Source organism: Rhinatrema bivittatum, chromosome 6 (assembly GCF_901001135.1).
Source record: "Rhinatrema bivittatum chromosome 6, aRhiBiv1.1, whole genome shotgun sequence".
In the NCBI taxonomy this organism is placed as follows: Eukaryota; Metazoa; Chordata; class Amphibia; order Gymnophiona; family Rhinatrematidae; genus Rhinatrema; species Rhinatrema bivittatum.
In genome coordinates, this window is record NC_042620.1 from 105,640,706 (window position 1) to 105,657,152 (window position 16,447).

Here is a 16,447-nt window from a genome sequence, read left to right on the forward strand (position 1 = left end):
AAATATAAAAACATCAAAGTAACCACAGAGAAAGTAATAACAATCAAAATAATTCAAATACAACAGAAAGAAAAATAGAGAAAACTCCTCCTTAATTAAAATAATTCAAAACAGTATTACTAAATAATAAAAAAGTGATATTCAAATGAAATAAAACAACCCATTAAAATGAACTATCACAAGACATTTTAAAAAGCCATGTTTTCACAGCACAGTGAACTAATAAAAAGTTCCACTCTGAGTGAACTTCTTTGGAAACAAAATTTCAGCATACAAAAATGCTATGATTACAATCTGGCCACTTAAAATTTCTTCAAAAATAGTATCTTGAGTAGAGCATCTTGTGAGGTTCTCAGAGTCCATTCAAAATCATAATTAAACATGTGCTCTCTTAGAGACATTGGGTTAAGATCATGTAATGCTTTAAAAACAAGATATAACAGTTTAAAATGCCCACAAATTAAAAATGGCAACCAATTAAGATTCTACACAATGGGGGTAATGTGCTCACTGCAATTTGAATGTAGTAGATTGCATATAACGGATGGGATAAGGGGAAGAGGAGGGGAGGGGAGGAAGATTCTGGGATCCTAAGTGGAGGATATGGATGGGAAGAAAAAGGAGATTTTTGGATTTTGGTGGGATCTAGAGGGGGAGAGAGGGAAGTGCACCTCCCTCAGTTCCGGCCCTGCTCAGCCATGAAACCCCAAGCCTCTCTCTCTCTACTCTGTCCACTCCAGTCTTCTTTCTCACTTTTCTTCTCCCAGCTATTCAGTCCGCTTTCTCTTCTTCCTCTCCCTATCCCAAATGCAAATACACACACCTATAATCGCGATTCCCTAAATCCTCTTTCATACACAAACATCCTGATCTCCCCAACCTTTCTGCAGCCTGACAATCCTTTTCTCCTCTAACCAGTGCTGATCAGATTGGCAGGAGGAGGAGGTGAGTCGTAACACTTTGGGCCATGTTTTTTTCCTCTGCCACATGAAGCCCATGTGCTGCTGTAAACCGCATGGGGCAATCTGACCCCAGCCAACAGAGTAGGAACACATGGCTTTAGGTACTGCTGCTTATCTCTGCCTCCTGCTGGCTCAATCAGCATTTGGTGGAGGGAGGTGCAAACATACTACCGATCAACTGCCACCTCCCTGACTGGTCTCTGTGCTGTCTCCTGTAGTGATTCTATAGGGAACAGCCAATCCCAGGGGCCCTGCCCACAGTGCAGACTAAAGGTCATATTTACTAAGGCTTTCCCCGCTTCTGTGTCTATGTGGGCAAAACGTAGTAAATCAGGCCTCAAGAGACTGGTAATGTGTATTTGTGGAATGCACTTCAATTGGGTCTGAAGGATAACAATGAATAGGTCTTTGAAGAGAAATGAGACTGAAGAATAAAAGCATTTACCACAATTATCTTCATCTGCTCCATCCACACAATCTTTGTCTCCATCACAAACGTAAGCTGGATCAATGCAACGATGGTCAGGACACTGAAACTGACCTGGCTCACATGTCCCTGTAAAATCTAGCATAAAACAATCACTGCATTGTTATTCATTGGGTTTTTTTTTTTGTTATCTTGATACCAGATTCAGAGAACAGGGCAATTAAAAGAAATACTTACTGTACTTGATATATGCTAACTCACAAAAAAATATCCATACAAAATCAATATTTAGTTTTCTAATTAAAAGTCACCAGACATCCATTATTTTGACATATACAACAAGATTTAATTCCATTTCAGGGAATTTATTAGGATCTATGACACAGAGAAAACTGCTAATGGATAGGATCCAATCAAGCAAGAGTATAAGTCTAAACACTGACAGCAAGTATGGAGACATAAGGGTCTATGCAATAAAATTACCACCTAACCAATTTTAGCATGGGCTTACAAAAAAGTTAAACAGGCTTGTTAAAAAACCATGTAATGATTGACACAACAAGATTTAACATGCTTATGATAAAAATGTCAGAAAAAGCATAGTCACACTATTCTCATGCATGACAACCTGAAATGCATTGACTATATAGAAGGATCATGCTACTTACCAAGGGCATGATAAATGGTTTGAGCATGCTAAATTGAGCATGCTCAGTTCTGGTTTCTTTTTGGCTCCCCCTGCTGGGTTCCAAGAGGTGTACAACAATGTCTGGTATATGGGGATTGCCTGTGAGTACAGAGGAAGAAGCACATACCTAATGAGGAGGTCAAAGGAAAGCAGAAAGTTCCAGGAGAGATCCAGGACAGCAGAAAACCAACAACACTGTGTTTGGAATCATCTGCAGTATGTCAGTAAGGCTCTTCAAAGAGTGGTGTTAAGAGTATGTAGTTGGAGACAGAACGAAGCATGTGTAAACAGCTTCTCAATGGCTCAAACACCAATGGTAAGGAGATATAGAGGCTTACAATGTTGCTTGAAAGGGTCACTCAGAAAAGCTTTCACCCTTATTGGAATTTATGTTTTTTTAATCTTTTTTTTCCTCTGGTTACACATGCAAGAGGGAGACCCACGGAGGTACCTAGCTATCGTAACTCAGAAGAGATCCTGATATTTGACCATTCCCCCTCTACAACCACACTATATAGAGAATAGTCTACAATGGCTGCAACACACATTCTGATATTGCCTCAAAACTCAGATATGAACTCTGCACTTGAACTAAAACAACTAGTCAATTGAAAAAGCTTTTGAGGCTCAATACTGCTCTTCAGCTTCAAGACTCTGAATACCTATAGTGTTCTTTGGCTACACCAGCAGTGTCAATGACAGCAAATACCTTTGTCCTTTCAGAACACATTGCTTTGAAATATATTTTCCTTGTGTAAAGAAACATGATTTTTTTTTTAAGTTCTTTAAGTGTGAGTCAGTCTGTCTCGTAATCCAAGATAGAAGATAAAGGCCAATACAGTCCATCTAGTCTGCCCAGCAAATTTTTTGGGGGGTAATATCAACTGCCGTTCCATGCAGGCTACCCCCAAGCTTTCTGTTAAGGGTAGTAGCAACTGCCAGTCCATGCAGGCTACTCCCAAGCTTTCTGTTAAGGGTAGCAGCAATTGCTGCTCTATGCAGGCTATCCCCAAGGTGTAATAGAACATTTTACCTCATGTCTTCATTTTCATTCTCTAGCCAGCAGGGATCCTTTGTGTTTGTCCCATGCCCTTCTGAATTCCATTACAGTTCTCATCTTCACCACCTCTTCCAGGAGGGCACCCCATGTATCCACCAGAGCCATAACCAAACAATTTGGTGCCTATGGCCAAGTGAAAATCAGCGTCCTCACCCATTATTCAGGCACAATGACACCACAAGTTGGGAGGCTATTAAATGTTTGAACAGCAATGCCCATGGTTAGTGCATGGGTATTAGGTGCCCTAGGAAAACTTTACAGCCTTGCACCTACCATCCCATCGTACCCTCCTCACACACAATTAAAAATTATGCATTTGTAATAATAGATTTTCCATGAAAAAGGACATTCAAAGCACAGTCTTATGAGGTAAAAATATCACTTACAATATGTATATTATATATTTACATACACTGCAATGGTACTAATCAGAAATCCCTGTAAAAAAGCAAATCACACTTGGAACCTATATGGTATTAGGCTTACTATAATGCATCTTGGGCATAGGTGTGACCCTCAGAGAGCCACAAGAAAACAGAATTTCTATATCAAAACAGCAGTAACTACCAGCACTTAAACAACAACAACAACACTACCTATGAAAGTTAATACTACAAATATTACATCAGGCCTAAAATATTAGGAAAATAGAACAAGACAAGCTGCTAAAATGTGCTAGATAGAAACTACACACTGATGGAATACCTCACTTCAGTCACACATGCAAAGCACAGACAGACCCTCAAATACAGACCATATAGTATAACAGAAATATACAGACAAAAACTGGTAACAAGCCAAATTCTGTATGTACTGCAACAATGGAAAAAACAGAAACATTACCATTCCTCATAAAACAAAATTAGTAAAACCATACCAATAAAAAGAATAATTCAATTCAATAATTAAAACCTCATATAGAAATTTTCCAAACGCCAATAAAATATTTTTTAAAAACACATCAAATAACACCCAACAATTAAAATATGGATTTTAAAAAATCCCATTATCCATACCTTGGAACTTTTGATTTCCAGATACCCTCAAATTGTCATGAATTAGCAAGCAGAGAGCAACTGACGTAGTTGTGCACACACATGCTCCCTCTCATACACACACATGCTCTCTTCTCACTCTCCCACACACATGCACACATCTCTCTCACTTTCCCACAACATGCACACATGCTCTCTCTTTCACTTTTCCAAACACATGCATACATGATCCCTCTCACTTTTCCACACACAAGCACCCATGCTCTCTCACATTCTCCCACATACATGCTCTCTCCCACATACACACAGATACACACATGCTTACTCTCACTTTCCCACACATATGCACACATGCTCTCTCTCCCCCCCCACACTCATGCACACATGCTCTCTCTCACTCTCCCACATGCATGCTTTCACTCTCCCCCACACATGCTCTCTCTCTCTCCCCCACACTCATGCAAACATGCTCTCTCACTTCCCCATTAAAGTAGCATGCAACAGCAATTTCCTTTTTCAGCCCTTGTAGCCAAGGGAATGACTTCCAGCTATGGGGCCAACCCAGCTCTAACACTGGATTCCTTCTGGCAGAGCAAGGTGTGCTCCTCCTCCTCTAAAGCAGAAATCAACAGCGTGGTAAGCGCGATATTAGTAAGTGGAAAAGCAGCCCAGCCTCACCAGAATCAGCAGCATGGCTGGGCTCTTTTTCCACTATTAAGCCATGCCGACTACACTGTCCATTTCGATGGGGCCATGCTGCTTTTTCTCTTGCTGAGGATCCACCAGCCACATTCCTTACATTGGCACTTGGCAGTGCTATGGCCCTTTTTGGTAGTGGCGCCATCCACCACTCTTTACATAAAGAGATGTTCTGACATTGTTAGAGTCTTCCCTTCTAGTTTTACAGCTTCCTTTCCATTGGGAAAGATTTAATTTTTGTGCATCATTAATTCCTTCCAGTCTGTATCATATCTCCCTGCCTCTTCTCTCTTCCAGGGTATGCATATTAAACTCCTTCAGTCTCATCTCATATGACTTGTTGTACAGACCCCACCTCATTTTGGCCATCTTTCTCTGGATCACTTCCATTTTGTCCTTATCTTTTCTGGGGTGAGGTTTCCAGAATTGAACACAGTATTCCAGGTATGGCTTCAGTAAGGATCTGTACATTTTCCTGCTGATTATGCCTCTTTCAATGCATCCAGCATCCCTCTGGCTTTAGCTACCACGTTGTCACATTGTTTCACCACCTCATATCATCAGACATTATCACCCCAAGGTCTCTCTCCCAGATTGTGATCATCAGTCCATTTTCTCCCCCAACACATACCCCAAATACATGAAACTGCACTTCTTGCTATTGAATCTCAACTGGCAAACTTTTGACCACTTCTTGAGTTTTTCTAGGTCACTTCTCATTCTCTCTACTCCTTCAAGCATGTCCAATCTGTTGCAGGTCTTAATGGCAGCCGCAAAAAGACAAATTTTACCTTCCAATCCCTCCACAATATTGTTCACAAAGATACTGAATAGTACTGGAACCAGAACTGATCCTTGAGGAATCACTTATCTTTTTTCTTCAGAATAGTTTCCATTTACCACTACTCACTTATGTCTATCAGTCAGGCAAACTGTAATCCATTCTACCACCTAGGGACCCACTCCTAGGCTTCTCATTTTATTTATGAGCATCCTATGTCAGACCATATAAAAAGCCTTACTGAAATCCAAGCAAGCTACATCGAGTGCTCTTCCTTGAACCCACGCCAAGCTCAATGGTCGCTATTTTTCAGCCGTTTTGATTTTTTATTATGCTATCGCCCCGCAACCAAAAACATTCGTGCAGATGCCCTTTTCCGGTTGCACGAGACCGATGACACACCCGACTCTCCCAGCTATATTATTGACCCGGCCAAGGTTGTCCTGGCCGCCACAGAGACTGCACCACCAGGGAAGATGGTGGTTCCCCTCCACCTCCGGCCCAAGGTACTCTCATGGGCACACAATTCTCTCAAGGCTGGCCATCCCAGGAGGGCAGGTACCTTGGAAATATTATCCCGCTACTATTGGTGGCCTCATTTGTGTACGGATGTGCGTGCCTACGTTGATTCCTGTCCAAAGTGTGCTCAACAGAAACCACTGACTGGCCAACCATGGGGCCTCTTCCAACCCCTACCACTGCCTCAGGAACCCTGGACCCATATTTCCACGGACTTTATAGTGGACCTTCCTTCTTCTTCCGGTAATCAGGTTATTTGGGTTGTGGTCAACAGATTTTCTAAGATGGCACACTTTGTTCCATTGCCCAAGTTACCATCCACCCTTGAGTTGGCAGGGCTGTTTTCTCTTCATGTGTTCCGTCTTCATGGTCTTCCACTCCACATTACATCAGACAGAGGTCCACAATTTACTGCGAAATATTGGGGTGCATTGTGCAAAACGTTTGGTGTACAGTTGGACTTTACCACCGCCTTTCACCCACAAGGGAATGGACAGGCGGAACCCATCAACAGAGGATTGAAAACGTTTCTCCGCCTTTTTGTAAATGACCGCCAGAATGATTGGTCCTCGCTCTTACCCTGGGCCGAATTTTCACATAATTCGCACACACACTCGGCCACTGGGAATTCTCCATTCCAGATTGTCTATGGCAAGCAGCCCCGGCCTCCCCTTCCTCTGCCCATTTCGGTTGCCTCCCTGGCGGCCCACCTTTCCGCATTACAACTTCATAAACTATGGGAGGTTACCAATGCCAAGCTTTTGCGTGCGGCTGCAACTACCAAGCGGATGGCAGACAAGCATCGTCGCCCTTCTCCACTATTTAATGCTGGAGACCGAGTTTGGCTCAGTACCCGCCACATACATCTCCGGGTCCCGTCCATGAGGCTTGCTCCCAAGTACATTGGACCTTTCTTCGTCAGCAAACGCTTGGGACCAGTCACCTATCGCTTGCAGCTGCCAGCCAGTCTCCGTATTCATAATTCCTTCCACGTCTCCTTGCTCAAACCAGTGATCTCCTCGTCATTCCATGCTGCTCCACTTCGAACACAGGTTGTTGCATCAGAGGATGATCAGATCTATAAAGTACGTGACATTCTCGATGTTCGTCATAACCACAGACGGTGGGAATATCTGATTGTGTGGGAAGGCTTTGGGCCTGAGGAGAACTCGTGGGAACCATCTGCAAACATCTTGGATAAGACCTTACTCCAGCACTTTCATCTTACACACCCTGGTAAACCTGGTCCTTCCAGAAGGGGGCGTAAGAGGGGAGGTACTGTTGTGATCCATGGCCAAGGTAATCCCTGGCCAGGATCCCCTACCTCTAGTTGCCGCGGATTGCGCGGGCCGCAGCGCGTCGCTCCCAGCGCCACGACGAGCAGCGTTGGGGAGAGCACAGCAGGATCCGCCCCCCTTAAAGAGGCCGCAGTGGGAAAGTCTGGCCGGCCCCGGATGATGACGTCAACGCCCAGGGAGATTTAAACTTCTCCATGGGAAGCCTCAGATGCCTTTGCAACGAGGTCCTTGCTTAGCTGCTACTGGAGTTCTGCTTTGCCTGCCGCCTGCCTGACCCTGCCTGGAACTGGACTCTGCCTTGCCTGCCACCTGCCTGACCCTGCCTGGAACTGGACTCTGCCTTGTCTGCCGCCTGCCTGACCCTGCCTGGAACTGGACTCTGCTTGCCTGCCGCCTGCCTGACCCTGTCTGGAACTGGACTTTGCTTTGCCTGCCACTTGCCTTGACCCTGCCTGGACCTGGATTCTGTTGTTTTGCCGCCTGCCTTGACTCAGCCCGGACTTTGACTCTGCTTTGCCTGCCGCCTGCCTGACCCTGCCTGGAACTGGACTCTGCTTACTGACCGCTTGTCTATACTCTCCCTCAGGCTATTCTGTTCAACCTTCCGGAGAAGAAGTTCATCAAGACCACTCCTCGGTGAGTACCCTCCGGACCAAGGGTCCACAATAGACAAAGTAGAACAGTTAGCCCCACAAAAAAATGATATTTAAATCCTCAAGAAAATTCTCTTTGGTTTAAGGACAGCTTACACATAGTAAAATACCAGGTGTGACAGGTAGAATGGAGATGGGTGAGAGATAGATCTGACTCAAACAAAGTTTTATTTAAAAAAACAACTACTAGTTATAGGATTGTGGTAAAAGCTGCAAAAAAAAAAAAAAAAGGAATATATTTTCTGGTTTATTGGTTTCAGGTAAACATTATCTCAAAAAATTGTTCTACCTTGCCAATACCCTTTCAGGCTTATATGTACATTCTTTTAGTGAAGTCTCTTTTGACCTAGCATGTGAGGAGGTGGGTGAAAATAAAATCATTTTGATCCATGAGTCAGTCCCAAATATTCAGCCCAGCCCTTCTCAGGTAGTTGGACCATTAATTTTAGATTCTGAGAAAAGATGTCTGACAAGTGATGAGATGTCAGAATCTTTACTTACATGTAGTTTACCGTCATTCAGTTGTGGGGCAGTTGACTGAAGACTGATTTTAGAAATTCTGTACAATTACAGAAAACAATGGCTTCTTTGAATATTACTACTTGTTGCCTTGATCCTGTGCCACCAAGATTAATTAAAGCTAGGATGGATGCCTTGTTGGCTTGGTTTCTCCAGACTGTGCTGTATGCCATAATGTGCAAAGAATCTTTCCCCATGTGAGGGTGTGTAAAGGAAGCTCCCTTAAAACCGCTTTAAGAGACCAGTCACAGCTTTCTGGCCCAGTCCTCCTTAAGGATCAGCCTCGCAAGAGATTCTGGGAGAAGGGAGGCTCTCCTCAGCATCCTATAAGGAATCAGGGCCCAGAAGGTCCAAAAGACAGGAAGCCAGAGTACTACCAGATGACTTATAGTTGAAACTTTTGGAACTGCAAGGAAGGCTTGCTGAGGTAAGCAGCCTTTGGAAGCTGTTTATTTTATGTTTTTGTAAATAAGATTGTATATAAGGAAACAGTCAGAATGTGCCTCCTTTATCCCACTGGCTGTTTCCCAAGCCATGACTGCCCAAGTTACAACACCCCAGAATTTAAAGAAAGCAGGAGTTAATCCAGTTAAAAAACCAGAATCTGGACCGTAAGGAAACTGACCATTATCGCCCAAGTGCCCATACCCTCTTCTGAGGGAAATTTGAAGACCCGGTGTACCACCAATTGAATATGTTTTTGAAAAATACACAGATTTTTCACCCATGCCAGTCTGTGTTTAGAAGGTGACACAGGATGGAATCAGTACTGATAGATCAGGGGCAATTTCTGCAGCCTTCAACACACTGGATAATAATCTTTTGTTCCAGTGGTTCAGATCCATTGGCATCAGTGATCTGGTGTTACAATGGTCTGAGTTGTTCATTTCCAATAGGTGTAATGGAAATGGACCCTTGTGTTGTGGTGTAGTTGGTGCAACCTAGACAGCAAATCCTCTAGGCCCACACCTACAGCTGGTGAATGTGCCCTGGGACAAGACTGGGCAGGAGCTTCACCTTTACCAGCCCCTTCCCCTGCAAATTGAGCCCTTGGATTTCAGGGGCTAGCAGGGCTTAGGCGATGGTCTCACATGGCAAGGAAAGAGAGAGAGTCTGGGGCCAAGCTGAGATCTGAGTATGCAGCGAGCAAATGAGGTTCAGATCCAGGCAGAAGTTGGTGGCAGGTGGCAGGCAGAAGGATAGTCCAGGTCAATGTAGAGGTTGGTGGCAAGTAGCAGTCAGAAGCGTAGTCCAGGTCCAGGCAGGGGTCAGTTGCAGGTGGCAAGCAGAAAAGTAGTCCAGGTTCTTGCAGAGGTCAAATTGAGAAGAGAATCTGAGGCCATGGCAGGAGCAAGACAGGGAGGACTGGACAGGGCAGGGCAGGGCAGGAGGAGGAGGAGGCTAGGACTGAGTAGGCTAGATGAGGCAAAGGATGAGGCAGGCTGGATGAGGAAATACAACAACACACACACTGCAGAGGAGACCTGTTGCTGAGGCAAGGAAAGGAGTGTAGCGTGGGTGTAGATACCCCACCATGATACGTCATCAGGAGGCACCCGAATGGAGGGCTCCCGCTGCAAAGACTTCCTGAGACAGCTTGCACTGCACATATGCACCTAGGGCCCAGGCCCGCCGGGTGGGGATAGCCTGAAGATGGCAGCATTCATGCCGCAAAGACACTCTTGGTGAGTGTGGCTGGTCACAGGACACCCAGCCATACATTACAATAGGATGGACTGTACTCATTAAAATAGGCCAGCGAGTGCTCTGCTCCCAGTTTTTTACCTATGGAAAACTGCAGGGCTCAGTTTTGTTCCCTGTTCTATTTGGACATGTGGACCCTAATCGAGGAGATCCAAACCCACAATGTGGCTTATCATCTCTTTCCTAATGATATTCAGCTATGTATTAATATTGATGGATACCAAACTGATACAATTAGGAGAATGAATACCTGGCCTTCAGGCAATGGCAGAATGGCTGGAACTCCACAGGTTAAAACTGAATCCACCAAAATCAGTGCTACTCTTTTTCTTGATATTCCACTTCCAGTTCCATGAAATCCGATCAGTGTTATCTTTATCCCTGTTATTGTAATCTTTCCTACCAACCAGTCCCTTGAAATCCTTTTAGCTTATTTTCCCTTGTTGTAATCTGTTATACTTCCACATAACCTGTTATGTTTTCCATATAACCTGATATGTTTAATGTATTTTCAACATGTTTCCTTGTACTACTTCTAATCGTTCCATGTAAACCGATGTGATGTGCAAACGAATATCGGTATATAAAAGCCGTTAAATAAATAAGATCTGTTTTCCACAAAACTTAGGGACAGATCTGAAGCCTAAGACATGCTATTAGTGCTTAGGTATTCAACTACATTCACAACTAAAAATGGAGTCCCAAGTATCATTAGTGATTAGTAGCACCTTCATCCATTTATGCAGCAACAGGCAGCTGCACCAATATCTGTCCAAAACTGATCTGTCACTTGTGATTCATGAGCTTGTTATAAGCAGAATTCCTTTTATCAAGGATTACCATCAAAGCTGTTAAAGTATTGAGAAATTACTACTTCACTGATAATTTCCTTTTCTTTAGGACAGTCAGATGAATCCAGAACATGTGGGTTATGCACCTCTACCAGCAGATTGAGACAGAGCAAGTTGATGTCACAGTATGTAGACCCTTGCAGTGACATCAGCCTGCCAGTATTCTCTTCAAAAGCAATTGAGGACAGACTAGAAAAAAAACTTGATTAAAAACAGATAACCATTTCAATACTCAGCCAATAGGCAACACTGAGCTCAGACAAGAATGTAATAACACTAATCTAGGAACTGGAGTAACACTTACCAGTAAGCCCTGTAACATGTAGGCAAACAATATACAGTCACATTCAGCAGCCAAGAGGGGGAAGATGGATTCATCTGACTGTCCTAAAGAAAAGGAAATTATCAGGTAAATAGTAATTTCTCATTTCTTAGCGGCCAGTCAGATGAATCCAGAAGAAGTGGGATGTACCCAAACCTCTCCCAAATAAGGTAGGAGGCTACCCGCAGTCCAGTCAAAATAGCAAGTGCAAAGACAGTGTCCTCCCAGGCCTGAACATCCAGGCAATAATATCAGGAAAAGGTGTGTAAGGAGCACCATGTTGCAGCTCGGCAATTGTCGTCAGGAGACAACAATCTAACTTCTGACCATGACACTGCCTGAGCCCTAGTGGAATGAGCCCTAACCTAAGTAATGGCTTCCCAGCATCCACGTACGTAGTCATGACTACCTCCTTAATCCAGCGAGCTATTGTAGCTCGCGAGGCTGGTTCTCCCTGTCCAGTACCACCATGAAGGACAAACAGGTGATCAGACTTCCACAAAGGCTCAGTAACTTCTAGATACCTGACAGTATGTCTCTTTACATCCAAGGGTCCAACAGACATAATAACATGCCATACTGGGTCAGACCAAGGGTCCATTAAGCCCAGCATCCTGTTTCCAACAGTGGCCAAACCAGGCCACAAGAACCTGGCAAGTACCCAAAAACTAAGCCTATCCCATGCTACTGATGCAATTAATAGCAGTGGCTATTTTCCAAGTAAACTTAATTAATAGCAGGAAATGGACTTCTCCTCCAAGAATTTATCCAATCCTTTTTTTAAACCCAGCTACACTAACTGCACTAACCACATCCCCTGGCAACAAATTCCAGAGTTTAATTGTGCGTTGAGTGAAAAAGAACTTTCTCCAATTAGTTTTAAATGTGCCTCATGCTAACTTCATGGAGTGCCCCCTAGTCCTTCTATTATCCAAAAGAGTAAATAACCAATTCATATTTACCTGTTCTAGACCTCTCATGATTTTAAACACCTCTATCATATCCCCCCTCAGCATCTCTTCTCCAAGCTGAACAGTCCTAACCTCTTTAGTCTTTCCTCATAGGGGAGCTGTTCCATCCCCTTTATCATTTTGGTCACCCTTCTCTGTACCTTCTTCAACGCAACTATATCTTTTTTGAGATGCAGCGACCAGAATTGTACACAGTATTCAAGACAAAACTCCTCTACATCTCTCTGTCTGTACCAGAGATGGCAGGGAGATGGACTGATTCAAGTGAAACTCAGTGACCACCTTCAGTAAAAAGGAAGGAATGGTACGCAGCTGTGTCACTCCTGGAGAAATGACTCCCAGCAAGACAAGGCCTGTAGTTCAGAAACCCTACGCACAGAACAAATTGCCACAAGGAAAACCAATTTCAAGGTTAGCAACTGCAAGGATAGAGTATGTAGAGGTCTAAACGCAGGGCTTGCCAAAAACTCCAAAACCAAATTAAGATTCCATAGGGGCACTGAAAACCACAAGGGTGGCCAAAGATGTTTCACTCCTTTCAGAATACGGGCCACATCAGGATGAGCCGATAAGGATCCATCATTATCCGACCCCTAAAACAGGAGAGCGCCACTACCTGTGCATTTAAGGAATTAAGAGCCAAGTCTCTATTCAAGATATCCTGAAAAAATTCCAAAATGAGCAAATTCTTGACCAAGGGAGGAAGAGTACCTCGATCTTTACACCAGGCCTCAAACTCTCTCCAAACCTGCACATAGGCCAAGGAAATCAAGAACTTTCTAGCTTTTAGCAAGGTGGACATCACTGCTGCAGAATATCCACATTTTAACAAGCGAGCCTGATCTCCTGAGCCAATCTGGAGTGACCAAAAACACCATCCCTCTGTGGCATTCGATCCTCCAAATCAATCTGTCCAAATGGGCCATGGAGGAAAGGCATACAACTTGTCTTCCTGCCACTCCTTCACTATGGCATCGATCCCCAATGACTTCGGATCTCTTCTGCAGCTAAAGAATCATGGAACTTTTGCAATGTGCAAGGTCACCAACAGGTCTAGGATCAGGAAGCTCCAGCAATCCCAAATCAGCTGAAACGCCTCGTCTGACAAAGCCCACTCTCCTGAGTCTAGAATCTCCCTGCTGAGAAAGTCTGCTCTTACATTTTCTTTGCCTACAATGTGCAAGGCTGAGATCATCTGGAGATGCTCCTCTGTCCATTCCATAAGTTGATCTATTTCCTGTGACACTTATTGGCTCTTAGTACCTCCCTGCTGAATTATGTAAGCCACAGTCGTAGCATTGTCTGACATTATTTGAAATGATTGACCCTGCAGCCTGTCACCGAATAGTAAATATGCCAACTGGACCGCCCTGGCTTCCAGCCGATTGATGTCCCAGAGAGAATCTTCCGCAGTCCAGCACCCTTGCACCGTCAGTTCCTGATAGTGAGCTCCCCAACCAAGGAGACTCGCATCTGTCGTCAGTACAAGCCAATCCAGTGGGGATAGGGAAACTCCCTTCCATAGATGATTTGCCTGCAGCCACCACTGCAGTTGGGAAGAGACCTTCATCAGCATGTACAGCTGAATCGAATAGTCCTGAGGCTGTGGATTCCACAGAGAAAGCAGGGAGCGCTGAAGAAGATGCATATGTGCCCTTGTTCACAGTACCATCTCCAGAGTCACTGCCATTAAGCCAAGGACCTGCAGGTAAGACCATATGGTTGAGCGCAGAGTGTTCAACACCACTTCCAAGTATAATTAAAAAACACAATATCAGACAAAATAGAGCTAAAAACAGGAGTACCTCAGGGATCATCACTCTCGGCGACACTATTTAACATTTACCTGCTACCCTTATGTCACCTCCTGGCTAGACTAGGTATCATAATCTGGCACTCAACAACGAGAGTCACTAACTGATCCCCCCCCAATTTAGACATCAAACATCACCTTGGGAATCATTACCTAATACCCAATCAAATTTTCATCAGAAATATCACATACTTTTTAACTGATGTTTAATACATTTTAATACATAAGTCCAAAAACACAGACTGTCAATTATAACAATGGATTCACAAGAATGTTTTTATTATATATTGCATTTACCCCACATACCACATGAACATTATTAACTTATTACATATCAACCAACAATATAATATGTATAATATGACACTAAATTGGACAACATTAATTCAATCTTATTAACATCCTTTGAACATCCTTTTAACTTCATCAAATCCCATATCCCCCGGACATGCCACCCCCCAACACCCTTATAATACCAATAAATAATCACATTCTTGGGTCTTGGAATAGGGATGATGTCAATACGCAGTACGTTTGGCAGGATGTTTACAGGAAGTAGTGAGCGCAGATATGGTTGTGAAGCGGTCTTACCAGGTGAGTGAAATGAGCTATGCACTCCAGGTGCATCCCAGTTTGAATAATGGTTGGGTGTTGGCCGCGGTGATTGGTTGCCTTGTGGTTTATTGTTGTGGATAGTGGAATGGTTGGCATATGAGTAGGCATCTATGGAGTAGGGCTGGTTGTGCAGTCTTGGTCTATACTGAAGGAATAAATTTCCCTACACTGGGTTCAATACAGGTATTCTATATGATAGATTCACAAACAATATACCCGTATTCACATCTTAAATATATTACATATTTTATTCCATGTATTTATTTAAAAAAAACATACATAAAACATACCCTATGTTTGCATACACTCATTCATCCATTCATTCAACTAAACACCATGTTATACACAATCCTTTAAAAGTTAACATCAAACACATAAATGTTACACAAATATTGCAATAAACCCCAATTACAATGAAAATGAGAATACTATTCAGGAGCGTTTGAATGTGAACATAAGGCTAAATCCCCTGAAGAAACCAACGGGTGAAACAGGAGCTTCCTGTCGGGACAGCAGCTGAATTAAGATTAAGAAGGGACAGGCATTGAAAAGGTTCTTGGGAAAATAACAAGAAATATTGATGTGTTTAGGGGACAATAATTGAACTGAGGATATAGGGAATATAAATAAGAAATTTTTTTGAAGTAATATGTTTACATTGTAATTAAATTAAAGGGAAATGTTTACATTGTAATTGGGGTTTATTGCAATATTTGTGTAACATTTATGTGTTTGATGTTAACTTCTAAAGGATTGTGTATAACAGGGTGTTTAGTTGAATGAATGGATGAATGAGTGTATGCAAACGCAGGGTATGTTTTATATATTTTTTTAAATAAATACATGGAATAAAATATGTAATATATTTAAGATGTGAATACGGCTATACTGAAGGAAGCCCGTGGTGTTGGATCTTTGATACAAGAGGCATTTGAATTTCCTGGTTGAACCGCCGTGGTGCGGTGAGTATAGGTAATATGAGGTTTGTGTTTTAGGGAGATCAAATTAGACTATATAGAGGTTGTGGTCTATTTTTGTCATCATTTAGGAGTGATACCTGCCTAGTCGGGAACTGGAGCGTTTTTTGAAGTATTAAAGTTTGGCATCAGAAGCTGTGCGGGATCCAATGTGAGCTGAGATGTGGTGTGTAATTGTGTAAGTTTTGTGATAGCCCTTATAATAAATGGACATGATGTGATAGAATTTGGAAAGTAATTATGTATTGTTTTATATAAGCAGCATGAATTGAGGAGCAGTGGGAGTCTCCGGACATGTTGGTGAAGTCAGCAGAGCAAATGCTCGGAGTGGAGAGAATATTGTGAGATGTCTATGTGGTGATATAATTTCCCCTGAAGAAACCCTAGTCGGGTGAAACAAGGAACCTTGTCAGGATTTATAGTGTTTTCAGTAGTGAATAAATAATTTGTGAGTTGATGTGTCAATACAAAGGTATCAATTATTCTCTCATGATATCAAACATCTAATTTTCAAGCTGTATGTTCAAGGTAAAGCAAATTATGAGTATATTATTGAACAAAATCTAGAATATCTACAACATATAGGAGCATTT

The 16,447-nt window shown here is 42.9% G+C and overlaps 1 protein-coding gene across 3 annotated transcripts in view; it reads right to left on the reverse strand.

Annotated features, from left to right (window-relative positions):
* The window catches only part of LRP2 (LDL receptor related protein 2), a 769,913-nt gene that overhangs the window by 468,584 nt on the left and 284,882 nt on the right, over nucleotides 1-16,447 (reverse strand). For all 3 annotated transcript variants that reach the window (XR_003857363.1, XM_029605680.1, XM_029605679.1), the window contains exon 23: nucleotides 1,408-1,527. Coding sequence is in view for 2 of the 3 variants with exons in the window: in XM_029605680.1 (XP_029461540.1) it covers nucleotides 1,408-1,527 (120 nt within the window). In the remaining variant the exon portion in view is untranslated. The remainder of the gene's footprint in view (nucleotides 1-1,407; nucleotides 1,528-16,447) is intronic.